Here is a 14,714-nt window from a genome sequence, read left to right as displayed (position 1 = left end):
AGAAATACCTTGCTTTTTTCAACATCGTAAAGATCACCTTGTACTGGGATATATTTACAAACAGTAAAATAGCAATTATGTAAAACTTATACATAAATAAAGTGTGTGTGCTGGGGGGGAGTTGGAAGGTGTGGGAACATGAGAAAAAACTGAATTATCCCTAAACTGACTAGGCAGAACTTAGGAGGCAAAAGCACCCTTAGGGAGCCACTGCTGTGCTTGAGTGACCAAGGTCTGACTGTTCTGATAACTTCTAGCTGTGCTATTAAGAAGACTCAAAGCATCCTGGAATTATTTTGGGATTTATTTAAGCCAGCAAATGGTTGTTGAGTCCTTATGGTCCTCCCCTTATCACCTGAAGGCCTTGGTTAAAGTGTGGTTACTCACATGTCCCCTCAGGGGCCTGGGTTTGGCTCAGCCTGTGCACCTTGCTAAGTGTGCAGCTGTGCCATTTCCCAGCGTGCTTCTATGGCAGATGATGGTGCTTCATTGGTATGGCTTAAACTGGTTTCCCAAGTGGCATAAACCCAATGAGTAAAATAAATGCATACTGTAGTAATCACATCTATTTTGTGATTGTGGCTACTAAAGTTGCATTGGCATAGGTGGATTTTTTCCCCTTTTCTGTTGTATATAACTGTCCATAATAGCAAAATTTTAATAGCAAAATTCTCAGTTCCCTATAGGTTCACTTCAGTGTGCTTTATGTTCATAGAAAGATAACAGGTTGATTTTGAAGTTTTGGTACCAAAGAAAATCTTACAAGCAAGTTGAAGATCTTGGAACTCATAAATATTTCAAGTGCAATTCCTTTACTATCTTATGGTTGCACCCATCTACAGTATTAGTTATTTCTGTCACAGCACTGCTTAACTCCGGCTGTGTAGTATGCAGCATTTTGGTGTGGGTGAGTTCTTTACTACGGGTACTTAAACAAATGTGAGTTGATACGGAGTTAGAATAACATGGTAGTGCCTCTTTAAACATGTCCTCATACTTGTAAGCATGTTTTGAATTGCTCTTTTCTCTGAGCAAATGTAGTATAAAGGTAAGGAGTGAACAGGTGGATGTTTGTATGATTCACCTGCTGAGATAAGAAAGAACAGTAAATGGAATGCAGTGCATGGCAATTAGCAGCATTATGCAAAGGGATTCCCCCCCCCCCCCCCAGCAGCTCTAGTTTGGATTTAATTAGCTTTATTGCTATGGGAAAGGGCATTATGATAGAAGTGACTGAACGCTTCGGATTTCAGATGCACTGTCTTTCAAGTATAGTTTCCTTATTCCAGAAAACAACTGCTTACATGGTCTTATTGGCAAGCTTTATTTAACGTGACCTTTTTCTGTTCCTTTGTGCAGTACTTCGACAGGCTTTTACGAAAACAGGTTTGCTCTCCCCTTTTGCCTTCTGTGATGAATTTAGTACTGTAAGGCTGCAGCATAATAGAGCCATTACTGAGCTAATGAAAGCAGCTAACCGACAAGTACTTAATGGGGTAAGCTTTGTTAATTTTGTTTGGCAGCATCTGCGTTAAAGGATTAACACATCATTGCAGCTAAAGAGTATTTTGTTTTGGGGTTCTTTTAATAGTGGATTAGTTGTTCTCATTAACTACAAATAGAATTCCAGTTCTACCTTGTCCACATGAGATGCAAAGACCCGTAGGTGCAAGTCGGTTGTTTTGAAACCAGAAACGTTTCATTCTGTATTAAATAGTGACATTAAAACTGATTTATTTTTTTCTTTTTAAACATAGACAAAGAGTTCTAAATATTGCAACAGCTCTTTTGTCAGCAATAGGCAGACACGCGTTCTGACTTTTAACTCTTCCAGTTAACTGTACCCTTGTATTTATGTTAATGGAGGACATGGTTTGTGGACTGTGTAATGGGCTTCAGGCTGAGTCAGACCGGTTTACTTATCTGTCTGCTTGAACTATGTCAGATAATGTTGGCTTGAGCATATTTTAGAGCTCTTGTTTTATCCTGTTTGCCAGCAGGAAGAGCCTTGAAGGGCAGTATTCTGTCCAGCAGTGATGTTAGCTGGTCGTTGCAGGACAATACATCAGTTTGGCAAAGTGCCCTTGAGAATGAGTGGCTACCTGTAAACTTGTTTTCTTCTAAGTAGTTCTAGTTTCTGTTTTGATTAAGCTGTTTGTGGTAATGGCATAGTAGACCTATCTGTGTGGCATGTTTTTATGTTGGATTTTATTGTTTCATAGGATCTCGATAATGGAGATTCTCGTGCAATTAGGTATGTATTCAAAGCATTGAAAAGATATTAAACAACTTCCTCCCTAGTGTTCTGTGTGAATTAGTGTGCCACACTTTAATTTCTGAAACAGAAAAAAGCAGAAATTTCTTGATACTCACTCAAAATGGTCTGATGAAAACTCCTTCAGTAAAACTCCTGTTGTGGTCATACACGAAAATAAGAGTTACCAGGCATACATTTAAAGATATCATTTGAATGCTTGCATTAATTAACTTGGGATGTGGATTTGTAGCACGTGTGGTGCTCTCACCTTGCCTTCCCATGTTATGCTGCTGCAGACTGTTGCCTTTCAGTATTCAGTATGGCAATGCCAAGCTAATGGGCTTGTTTTCTTTTCGTATTTCTGGATTGCCTGCAGCATATATAATACCTTCCTTAAAATTTGTAATTTTGCATAATGCATAATGCAGCCTAATTTTTGAATAGGGAAAAAGAAGTTCTCTTGGAAGCACAGACTTCACGATACTTGAATGAATTTGATGAGATTGCAAGATTAGGAAAAGGAGGATATGGCCAAGTATACAAGGTATTCTTTCCATTTATAGCTTAACGGTTTATAGCTGTTTTTTCCTTGAAGTTTAAATTTTTTGCTTAGTTTGCATGTTCCAACGTTCCAGTTGATGTTGCTTGAAAAGAAGGCAACTTTAATTTGAATGTAATCCATCCATCCCAATGCCAAATTGTCCTAAATACTGGTGGTGTATGGACCTGCAGGCTCCCCAAGTGGGATAGGCCATATTTAGTTGGCAGTTGTGGTCTCTCACGTGTATTGAGAACCTGATTAATTGGTTATCGGGGCCTACGGGCATTTTGTTTAATTGATGATGAGATAGCTGTAGAGGTATGTATTTCACAAAGTTTGGAGTAGAAGTTTGCAGCCTTGAAAATAAGGCAAAAGTATTGAATCTTTATCCTAGATAGCTAGGGCCTCGTCCCAGTTTAATTTTCTGATAAAAGCAAAAAGTTATCCTTATAGAGTACAGAAATTAATTGAATACAGAAATTGATAGAAGATAGCAAGTTATTGAAACCTTTAGAAGTAACTAACTTAAACACTTTAACATCTAATTGTGTTGTATTGCAATTGTTTGCAGGTCAGAAACAAGTTAGATGGTCAGTTCTATGCTATTAAAAAAATCAATATTAAGAAGGCTACAAGAAGAGATTGTATGAAGGTATTATTTATTTCATCTCCTCTCCTTTAACTCCCTGTTTGCTCTAACCGATTTTGATTTAGACACTAACTGCATTACTGAATTCTCAAACCTTCCAAAAATATTAATTAAAAATGGCATTTACATTTGTTAATCTGAGTTTCCAAAGATTTGCCCTTATCTGTACCTAATAGCAAAAAAGTAACTAAGAGATACTTAGGTCCTTTCATTGTGGTATATTAGCTTTTGATTTTCATAACCTTCATATATAAAAATCATAATTTGTTCTAAAGCTTCCAACTTTCCTCCATTTTATAATAATATATATATATGTATATTTTCTTTCTCCCAGAAATTCTTATTTTTGTTCTATTGTGGGTTATCATTGCATTCAGAATAAGGAACAGCCATACTGGGTTGTTGGCTTTTCTTTTTCCTCTTTAGGTGCTACGAGAAGTTAAAGTGCTGGCTGGACTGCAGCATCCTAATATTGTGGGCTATCACACTGCTTGGATGGAACAGGTTCAAACAGCTTGTCCAAAAGGAAAGTACAGCATATTGTGCAATTCTTGCTTATCTGTTGCTCAGTAATGAATTAGGAATTATGAAAGTATTAGCTTTGCTTATGGAAATATTTGGCAAGGATTTAAAAATTGCATGAAATTAAGTGAAATGCATTGAAAAGTTTTGACTCAAAAAGTAGTGTATCAAGGAGAGGAATGAGTACTTAGAAATGAACCACTTCAACTACTGGAGAAAAAGTGGTGAATAGGAGGAAAAGAAGCCACACAAGTTAGGAATACTTGGAAATGTCATGGTTGTGGCAAAGCTAGGCTAAATCTCCCACTATGCTTCTCTTTCTACTTGGAAAACAGTTTTAAAACCTAAAAGAACCTAGACATACTTAAAAGGAAAAAAAAAAAAATCAAAAAACTCTGTCTTTTATTTTGCTTTCTGCAAAATAAATTTGACAAACAGAGTTCTGCAGTGACAGACAATCTGTTTTTTTGGGTTTTTTGTGTGTGTGTGTGTGGGGGAGGGAGAGTACTGGTTATTGTCTGTAACTGATGAGAACTCATCTTTTATGTTCATTTTAGACATTCTTTCCCCCCTTTCCAGCCCCCACTTCTTTCCCCCAGTTTCTCTGTTCTCAGCTCTTCCCACTCTTTGTCCTTTGGTCCTTTTCAAACCCTAATCTGTTGGTGACTTTTCTTTCTCATTCTCTTCCGGAATTCAGCAAAATCTTTTGATCCTCACTTAGTGGGAGGTTTGCTTATCCTCTGTATGACCTTATCGCTTTTCATGTCAGTGAATTGATTTCCAGCCTGCTATAAGCACAAAAGAAAATACCTAGTTGATAGTATAGTAAAACAGATGAGTCTTTTTAAGTCTATGTTACTGAGAATCTTGAAGGATACAACTTCTAAGTGCTAGAAATACCTTGCAGGCGTTTAATGTTGAAGTGTAACAGATGGGTATTGTGGTAAGTAATGGTGTTCTGTGGCTTAGAGGACCTTATTTCCTATTTGCTTCTGATGTGTGCTAAAACAAATGTATTTTTCATATAAGTACACAATTTTGTTGAAAATTATTTCAGATGTTTTCAAAACAGCAGCAAAGGGATGCAAAAGGGGGTGCCTTGTGGAGTTGTTTCTTTAGCTGCGTGTTATCTTATACTTAAGGCCTAATTCTGAACTGCCTGTGTTATTAAAGATCAAAGCTGGGTGAACATGTAGAGGAACCAAGTATAACAAATACAGAGATTTTTTTTTAGAATGTTTAATTTCGTTTAAAGAAAAGGAAGAACGGATTGCTCAGGGTTGTTTCATAGACTGAGAAATGACTTTTGCATTAGCAAAGAGAAAGGTATCTACAGATAATGAAGTTCAGAAAGATGCTGTAGCTTAAGCGTTAATTTTTAGTACATATGTGCATGTTTTGTTTTTTGACATACCTTATTTATCTTTTCATGCAATAGATAAGACAATATTGAAGTTGCAGTCGTTACCCGTGGAACAGGAGAGTGGCAAGTAAGTATTATATTTCTTTTCTGTAAATAGCATTAAAAGAGTACAGAATTCAGCATGTGTTCCTTTTTACTTCCTAATTACAACAAGGAAAAAGCGTTAGTGATCATTGACATTGTTTCTGTTTTGGTTGTGTGAGCTGAAGAATGTTACTGGATGCCCCTGCCTGCTCTGAATCTCACAATTTCAGGGTGCCTGTGTGTAGTACTGGGATTCAAATTGACTTGAAAAGCTTTATGGTATTTGCCAATGCTGATTAATACTGCAGAGTCTTTTTAGAGCAGTGGGGCATTCTGTTTCTCAGAAGTGTTGATTTGCTGTTGTGGTAAGGAGATGGAGTCCAATGAAAAATATTGTAGTGTAACTTCCTAACTGAAAAGGAACAAATCATCAGAGTTCTGCCCAGTGTATGCCATGGGCTATGGCTGTGTGTATCTGTGAGCTGTCTGGGTCAGCTGTCAGAAATCCATGCTGAGGAGAGTATAAAAAGGCCAACACTGGCACCTCATGATCCTGAAGTCTTATATGGGGAAGTAGCTGAACTCTTAACTCTGAAATACAGTTTGCAGTAAGAAATGAAGTTTTGAGAATGGTGTATTGCAAGTACGTCTCATAAAACTGTTTGCATTTAGATTTCTCTCTCTTTATTCTTTTCAGTGCTAACTGTCACATTCAGAGTGTGGAAAGTGGTAGTTCAATTATTTTTGCTGACCTTACTTCACAAGAAGAAAAGTCTGGTGACAATACATATCTTGGAAATCCAGATCGCGAATCGGTGCAGAATATGGATGTAGGGAATGACTTCACTAACAGCAATAGTAAGGAAATATGTATGAAGCCAAATAGATGTGAATTACCCATAGAACTACAAGAAGATTCTGTCAGTAGTGTTGACTGTAGATCAACTGATTTAAAATGTGATTCGTCATACGGCCCTCCCTGTAGTCTGGAACTAGATGATGCTGATGCTGGAAGCAAATCCTGCACTGAAGAGTGCTCTGGGAGTGACGTAGCTCTCTGTGGAGAGTTTGAGGTAAGTGCGGTTCTCTCTAAGTACACCTAGCTGCTGTCTGATTTCACTAAGGTTGCAAAGGAAAATTGGGATGTTGCAGAAATTGTTTATACTGATAAATTTTGAAGGACTCTTATTGGAGCCAAAAGTATTGACGGTTATTACTTTGAGTAATTACAAGAAAACTGACCGGAGCAGCAGGTGAAACTCACATACAGCAAAGTGTGTTAGTCATTTGGGGTCCTTTTGATGTTCCTCCATGAGTAAAAAGTGCTACTCCTGTGTTTCTGAGGAAAAAAAAATCCAAGAAATTTGAACATTTCCAACATTCAGCAATGGTAACTAACAGATTCTGGAAAAACTGTCTGGGTGTGTAATGTTGTCCCCATTCGCTGTAAAATTACCTGAGAGAGGGGGAAGGAATGACCCCTCTGCTTATGCTTCTTCAACTTTGTTGGCACTTGTAACCTTGCAGTGTTTTGTACAGTGCGAACAGCTCAGGAATGTTTCAAGCTTTTACAGTCAGTTGGAGTTTCCTCTTGAAATCTCAGATTTTAAAGGTGTTCGAGTTGTTCAAATGAACACATGCATTGTCATTAACTGAGAATGTCTTTACATGTTTGTGTAAATAAATCAAACTTCCATGTCAGCGGGTTGAATTTTTTTGTTGTTTTATGTCTGCTTACACTATTAAGTCAGAATGAATCTCCATGCAGTAAGTCTAACTGCTTTTATAGTCTCATTTGAATCTTTAAATATATATATATATATATAACTGGCTGTTCTGTTAGCTTTGGTCTTATAACAATTGCTAAAATTTGAAGAAGAACATCAGCAACAAAAACAAAGCCCGAACTAGATAGCATTGTGTCTGCTTTGCAAATGGAGTAGGGAAGTAGTAATGAGTAGTAATGTGTTTGTTGTCATTTGGGTAACTGAATTTTGGTTTCAGATAAATTTAGTTTCTGTTGTCTTTAAAGAAAATAAGTAAGGTGATACTGTTCATATTATGTCAGCAATACCATGGAGCTCTGTTTTTCTGTTAGGTGGAGTATCGTTTGATGCTTCATATACAGATGCAGCTGTGCGAACTGTCCCTGTGGGACTGGATTGCTGCCCGTAACAAAAGATGCAATGAGAGAACAGAGGATGCTGCTGGTAAGATTCATAGTTGTTTTTAAAAGTTCTTGCTACAAAGCAGGTACTGACGTTTCCCACTTGGAAGTCCATTTGCAGGAAGAATGTTTTGTTTTAATTCAGCAGCTTATAATAGGGATATTCTTAATTAGATTCTTTATTACTTTCATCCAGTAGCTGTTAGTATCAAACCTTTATATGATAGGTGTTGTTAAAAGAGACTTAAGCTCTTGAGCTTCAGACAACTCTTAGAGAAAATATGCCAGAGCCATACTTGTTACTGACACAGAGCTGTGTGTGGGTGATGCTTCTTGTTTGGAACAGAGTTTTTAAATGAGAGAATCTGATCTTTCTCAGAAAGTTAAGAAATAGATTTATTTTTTTCATTCAAAGCAGATTAGCAGAATTCAAGTCAGAGACAAATGGACTGATAGTGGAGGCACTTGAGAGTTTGATGTACTTGAGAGTTTGTGATTGTTCAAATCATAGTTGTAAAACTGCGTGGTGGGACTTGGAGAAATCTCTGCATGCAGATGCAGTGATGTTCCATGAACTGTCCTGCATTCTGAGCTTAGTGACTTTCTAGTGTTTCAAAATACCTTCATTGGAGAACTGTGGGAAATTCCATCTTTTAAACCATGCTCATTTCATTAAAAATGTCTTCCACATCATAAATAAACTGGTTTCAATGAGACCTACTAACATAAACGTAAATTACTCATCAAAATTGACCCAAATAATTTGTATTTTAAATTGGTTTAAGGTCCGTACCACCTTGTGGATGTCAGCTGGACAATGAAAATTTTTGAAGAGTTACTAGAAGGAGTGTGCTATATCCACAGCATGGGAGTAATGCATCGAGACATTAAAGTAAGTTTGTTAAGCTATCATTTGAAGCTAAAGAAAACAAAGATAACGTATGTGATGGGAGAACGAAAACAGCTTCACAACTTCGGAGAGGATCTAGGCTCTGAAATTTTGCTGCATTGTAAATGAAAAATACATCTTCTCTGCTGTACCTGCAACACGATTTCTTTACTGCAGGCATATTTTAGGTTACTTAAAAGTAAATTCTGATTAAGCTTAGGAAAATATTTCTTTTCTTTTTAGTCCAGTTTTCCTTCAATTGCAAATAAACTCCTGTTAATTTCAAAATAGTTCCTGTCTAATTCCTGTCTAATGTGAGGGACTGAAATAGTAGGTGACTCCACTGAATGAATGAAGAGTTTATTTTAATTCCTATTAAATGTAATGAAGATCAGACTTAGAAAAAGCACTTTGAATGGGTTACAGTAGATGTTTTTTGTATGTTCCTTTGTAGGTTTTTTAAAAACTGCTCTTGTGTTTCAAGTTCCAACTTACGGGCTAGCTTCACTGTGAAGTGTAGGTTGATTACTCCTTGCTTTTTTTCCCCCTCACTCCTGCTTAACCTCGCATATTCCATTAGCAGTGAAGTGAGTGTGTATTCTACTCTGCTTCCTTCAGAAGTTTTCTGCACCTGAGATGGCAGCTCCTTGAGGGAATCAGAGTAAATATTACCTTGGTAATTAAAGCTCTGCGAATGAAAATTTGGAGCAATTCAGAACACACAACATTAATCTTCACTCTGGATCAATTTTAATTTCTATACAGGCTGTTCAGGCTTTACAGTATTTCAGTTTGCCTTCCTGTTCAGTGTCATCACAGGCATATTTTCCTACATCCTGATAGCTGTATAATGAATTCCATACAGTTGCTGGAAGCCTGGTTTTGAGCCAGTACTTGTTGCTTTCTCCGTATATTCTTCTTACAGTGATCTTGCAGATATCCTCCAGGGACAGCAATTTCTGTGATAACGTTAGAAGGAAGTCTTTCAGCATTTGGAATTCTGAGAACAGAAGGCCAGCGGGTAGATGTCCTTGATTATCTCTTAACTTCAGTGGATATGAGAATCCCAGTAACTTGTTCATCAGTGCTCTGTCTTTTAAATGTGATCTCTTTTGAAGAAAAAGAAAGATTGGAGATTGCCCATCTCTTGTTAGACTCTTCATGTCTGCTTTATGCTCCAAAAGGAGATCGACTATTTCCCTTCTACCCCCTAAGCAGGCCTCGTGCACAGGTGTTCGTCCTTCATGATCTTGAATATTTACATTGGCTCCATTACTTAAGAGTAAAGAGATGCAATCTGTGTTGACACCTAAAATTCTGCTTGCTTTGGATGATGCTGCACACACTGCGATGTGAAGGGCAGTTCTGCCACAGGTTGCAGTAGTAGAATTGATGTTTGCTCCAGATGCAATTAAAGCTGCTATTGCTTCTGTGTTCAGTGACCCTGCAGCTATGTGAAGAGGCATCCAGCCTGATTTGGCTGTGTCCTTTATATTGAGACAGTATTCAAAAAGAATGAATGTAGGTGGAAGGGCATCATCAGACTGTTGACTTGAATGTGCGACGTGGTCATGTTTGGAGTGACTCATTTCAGGATTTATCTGATGTTTTACATTGTGCAACATAGAGACACTCTTCTGTGTTACTCTGTGAAGCTGGCTGATTTCTCTGAAATTTGCCTGAAGTGGAAGTCCCAGCTCTGTAGGCACTTTTAATAGGAGATGAAATGCTGTGTAGCCTCGTTAATTCTGTAATATAAAGCATAGGCTTCAAGTTAGTTTATTTTTATTGAGAAACAAAATACTTCTGGACTGGGGGAGTGTAATGTAGTAACAGGTCACAGAACAGAGCAAGCTCTATGGATGGCAATGACCTAAGAGCAGCTGAATCGTTAACTTATTTTTGCTAAACACTGCTCCTGTGCGCTCAGCAGGAATGCGACAGATGGTTATTCTTTGGGTTTCTCCTGTATTTCCCAGTTTTATAGCATTGAAATGTGCCAACATAGTTTGGGTTTCAGGTCAGTGAAACACAGAAAATTGTAAGCAGGCAGAAGTTCCATTGTGTCTGCGATACAATCTAGCAGTGCTTCTGGATGTGTGGATTACAGTTTGTTATGGGTCAGTTCTGTCATCAGGTTTGTTGCAAACCAGCAATATTAAGCAGCTCGGAGGACAAGTTTGTCACTGGTGGCTGCATGACCTTGTGTTTCATTCTTGCCTCTTTTTCTCTGTTCCGCTTAGGAAATGTTGTTTAAGAAATTACAGTGATAAGTTTTCAGTTTCAGCGCTATATTCATCCATAATGAGTCTGAGTCAACAGGTACTGCTTCTGCTTCTGGCTGCTATTTGCACTAATTACAGACTGTGTACTATTCCCTACTCGCTCTTATCATTCTATGCTTGATTTACTGTTTTAAGCCTAACCGTTTGTCTTATGTTTTACATTTAGTGCTTCCTTGAATCAAAGACACTCCAAATTTTCAGCATTCTTGTCAGCTGTCTCTGCACATGATTCCCCTTCTCTTATGTGTTATTCCAGCCGGGGATATTCTGTGTTTTGGTAATTGTATTTGAGATGAGAGGCAGTATTGAAGGTGGCAGTTCATTAATTTGTGCAGGGCCATGTAATGTTTTTTCCTTCATCTCCCCTTTCCTCTCCAATGGGGAAAAAAGAAGTTGGTGGTGCACAATTTGCTTCATAAACAAGTAATGAGCATCAAATGTCATTTTTAGTGTTGTCTTTTACCACTCTTGAACAGTAAATCAGCTCAGAGATAGTTGTTGTATCTATAGAATTGATTTTTCTTTCATTTGCATCGTAATGTTGATTTGCACTGAATTCCTTCTGCCTGTTAAGACTTGCAAGATCCTTTTACAATTCTTGGCATTCAGACCTCATCTTTATTTCTCTGCCAGCAAACTTTATCTCACCCTTTTTCTACGTCATTTAGAAATACGTTGTTAGGTGAGTTCCTGGCAAAGATAAATGAGATAATTCCTTATTGATATCCTTCACTGTGACCATTTATCCCGATCCTTTCTTTCATGTCTTTAAATGGGTTACTTTCTGGAGGGACCTTTCCTCTGACCCCACTGCAGCTGAGATCAGTGACAGATCACGAAATTCATGTAAATCTGAGTCCTTGAGAGAAACATGAAACATGGAAGCCCTGCACCGAGTCCCTATGGGCTTTCTCCCTGAGCAACACTTACTTATGTCTGCAGTTCTAGTGGCTTCTTTATAATTTTACTAAGACTTAGGAATCTGATCTCATTAGAGGCCACAATTATTTAATGTTTCTCAATTACTTTTTTCATTAAAATTATATGTGTATATGTATATATATAAAATGAATATATATGGAATGGTTACCTGGAGGGAGGGCAGGTCTGTGAGGTGGGAGTCCTCCCAAGCACTCACTATTTCACTAACAGATGGTAAAGCTTTAACTCCTGCCATTTTCCATTATTACTTCATGTAATAATGCTTCACAGCACAAACACTACATCCTCTGCCCTCACAGGAACGCAGGGCAAGCACAGGTGGTGGCAGGACTGCAGGCTGTCTTACTCGCTGCTACTGACAGACAGGGAAGATACAGTTTTTGTAATGACAATCCATAATCAGAACTGAAAGGTTTGGCCTCTTCCCTTTGAGCAGTGCCTTTCTTTGTGATGTTTTGGGCTGGTTCTAGAACAGCTGTGAAGTAACTGTGCTATTCAGTGCTGCGTTTTAAAAGTATTACAAAGCAGCAGAAGTCTTAAAATCTGAGGAAAGGCTTCTGTTGTGTTTGCTTTGTTGCTAGCGCTGATGCATTTAAGTGGAAGAAAATGTCTGTATGAAGCTACACTGTTTTCAGTTCTCTTCCAACTGCACCTAAGTAGAGAAGGTGCTGCAAAGTGCAGTAATTGGATATTGTGCCTTCTTTTATGTGGCACATATTTCTTTGCACTACACACATGCTGCTAACATGTCTCAGTCATGCTTGTACAGCTGAAATAAATGGATAACTCCTTCAGTGTTCTGCAGGTGGTGCTGCACCCAGCAGCTGCTCCCGTTCCAGCTTTGTAAGAACACAGCACTTTGCAGCTGTGCTTGTCATTTAGAAGTGTCTTCTTTTACGTCAGGTGTTGCCCAATGATCTCAGTACTGATTTCTGCTATGTTAGTTGGTCTCGTTTGCTGTGCACTCTTGCCTGCTAATATTACTGTTCTGAAAAACTTCCATTTCTTGCAGAGAAGAAGAAAAAAGTACATAATCTTTCTGCTAAATCTTTTCTTTTTCCTGTTTTTCTTTTTCTTTTTTTTTTTTTTTTTTTCCTGGATCCTCTGTATGTAGCCCTTCTGCCCCAATGGCCATTGGTAGTGAATAATTTGATACACTCTGTTTTCTTCTGTCTCACTAACAAAGGTATGAAAGAATCATTGTCCTACACATCTGAATGACTGGATGCAACAGGTTTTGAAACAGCTGAATGCAACTTCAGCAATTCATAATCCTTTACATAGATACCGTTTGATGCTTTACGCTGTCTTATTTTGTAGCCCAGAAATATCTTTTTGCATGGATCGGATCATCAAGTTAAAATTGGAGATTTTGGATTAGCCTGCAAAGACCTCCTTTGGGATGGCACCGACCAGTGGTTTCACACAGAAAGGATAAATGGTGAGAGCAGAAATATTTGTAGGTTTCATGCTTTAAGTTTCTATCATATTTAAAGCATTAGTAAGTCTAAACTTGCGTTTTAAAGGACTGACGCATACCTCAGGTGTGGGGACTTGCCTGTATGCATCACCAGAACAGCTGCAGGGGTCTGACTATGACTTCAAGGTAGGTTTTGGTTTTTACTCCTCCTCTACAAATACAGTTAAATGCTATTATCTGATTAGGTGCTGATGCTCAGATTGTCCAGGGTGACACCTTATGTCTACCTGCATAACCTGAAATGTAATTTGTCAGAAACTATATGCTTAATTTTAATTGCACCATCCATCTGAAAACAAAGTCTTACGGTAAAATAATCCTTATTTCTGTGAGCCACACTTAGGACAGATTATAGGAGTAAAGCCTCTCAGTGATACCACAGCTGGTTAATCTTCCTCCTACTGTTACTCCCGTTTTTTGCTGAAACACGGATTTCAGCTTTGCCTGCTAAATGTACAAGTTGTGTTTCTGAGATCATCTTGAGGAATCTATATAGACTTGAATTTGAGTTGCTTCAGTAATGCCACAGAACTTTTCTTATCATCATGAAACTTTGTCATAAGCCTCACATTGTAAAACTTGTGAGATGAAATCTGGTAGGTCCTTGGAAGTAGAAATTATCCCAGAACTTTTTCTCCACCCCTCTTCCAGTCAGACATGTATAGCTTGGGTGTTATCCTGCTAGAACTCTTCCAGCCATTTGGAACAGAAATGGAAAGAGCAGAAGTTCTAACAAATTTAAGGAATGGCCACGTTCCTCAAAACTTCTCCAAGAAATGGCCTGTTCAAGCCAAGTATGTAAAACTTCTCACCAGTCAGGAATCCACAGAAAGACCAACTGCTGCTCAGCTTCGTGAAAGTGAGCTGTTCCATACCACAGAACATGTAAGTACTGCCAATAACATCAGCCTTCACAGGATAAAAAATACGAAAACTAAATTGCTTTGTAACAATCCTCTTACTTTTCATGTCTGCATTGTGCCTATTTTTTAAAACTTAAAGAGGATTGCGTGATTGAGATTTTAATTCCCTATTACGATATTTAGGCCACTGTTTCCAGGCTCTTTCAAAGGAGACAAATGGCCATTAAACACAAGTAATGTAAGGATGGACAGATTGAGGTTTTTTGTCAGTTCTGCAGTCTTTGTTATTATTATCCCTTTCGTTGCCACCCGTAAGATGCTGCAGAATCTTATTTGTAATTGACTGTAGATGCGGACTAATGAGGATTTATCCCTGCCTGTAAATAAATCATCTGTTTCACATCTTCAGGTTATTTCTAATCTACAGCAAAAGGTGAGAGAGCAAGAGGAAGAAATAGAAAAACTGAAAGAGAAACTAAGACTGCTTTCCACTGGACAAGATGACCACGTGAGACAAGGTTCTCCAGTTTAAGTACAGGAAGAACACAACTATTGTATATTAAGTTATAGAAACTTTTTTTTTACATAAAAAAAGTTCATTGCATTTTGATTTTCCTGTGTGTTCTTTAAACAGAAAAGCTTCCAAGTTAAATTGCACAGAGAAAAAGATGG

General features: G+C 38.0%; 2 protein-coding genes across 9 annotated transcripts in view; one reads left to right on the top strand and one right to left on the bottom strand.

Moving 5' to 3' along the window:
• Positions 1-14,640, top strand: part of EIF2AK1 (eukaryotic translation initiation factor 2 alpha kinase 1) — an 18,225-nt gene extending 3,585 nt beyond the window's left edge. For 6 of the 8 annotated variants that reach the window (XM_072348776.1, XM_072348777.1, XM_072348779.1 and 3 more), the window contains 13 exons: positions 1,360-1,496; positions 2,223-2,254; positions 2,702-2,801; positions 3,370-3,450; positions 3,874-3,973; positions 5,408-5,459; positions 6,114-6,489; positions 7,515-7,626; positions 8,369-8,475; positions 13,020-13,140; positions 13,226-13,305; positions 13,831-14,064; positions 14,452-14,640. In XM_072348776.1, the coding sequence (XP_072204877.1) occupies positions 1,360-1,496; positions 2,223-2,254; positions 2,702-2,801; positions 3,370-3,450; positions 3,874-3,973; positions 5,408-5,459; positions 6,114-6,489; positions 7,515-7,626; positions 8,369-8,475; positions 13,020-13,140; positions 13,226-13,305; positions 13,831-14,064; positions 14,452-14,574 (1,655 nt within the window). In that variant the 3' untranslated portion in view covers positions 14,575-14,640. Of the gene's footprint in view, positions 1-87; positions 493-1,359; positions 1,497-2,222; positions 2,255-2,701; positions 2,802-3,369; positions 3,451-3,873; positions 3,974-5,407; positions 5,460-6,113; positions 6,490-7,514; positions 7,627-8,368; positions 8,476-13,019; positions 13,141-13,225; positions 13,306-13,830; positions 14,065-14,451 lie in introns of those variants that run through there. The other 2 variants (XM_072348784.1, XM_072348780.1) reach the window with 2 other exon arrangements.
• ANKRD61 (ankyrin repeat domain 61) lies at positions 8,499-10,097 on the bottom strand. Its single transcript, XM_072349461.1, has one exon. It carries the CDS (start codon positions 10,095-10,097, stop codon positions 9,243-9,245), a length of 855 nt encoding a protein of 284 aa, XP_072205562.1. The 3' UTR covers positions 8,499-9,242.
• Positions 14,641-14,714: the final 74 nt, after the last annotated feature.

The sequence above is a fragment of the Excalfactoria chinensis genome, chromosome 14 (genome assembly GCF_039878825.1).
Source record: "Excalfactoria chinensis isolate bCotChi1 chromosome 14, bCotChi1.hap2, whole genome shotgun sequence".
NCBI classification, from domain to species: Eukaryota; Metazoa; Chordata; class Aves; order Galliformes; family Phasianidae; genus Excalfactoria; species Excalfactoria chinensis.
This window is presented reverse-complemented; position numbering and strand designations above follow the sequence as displayed.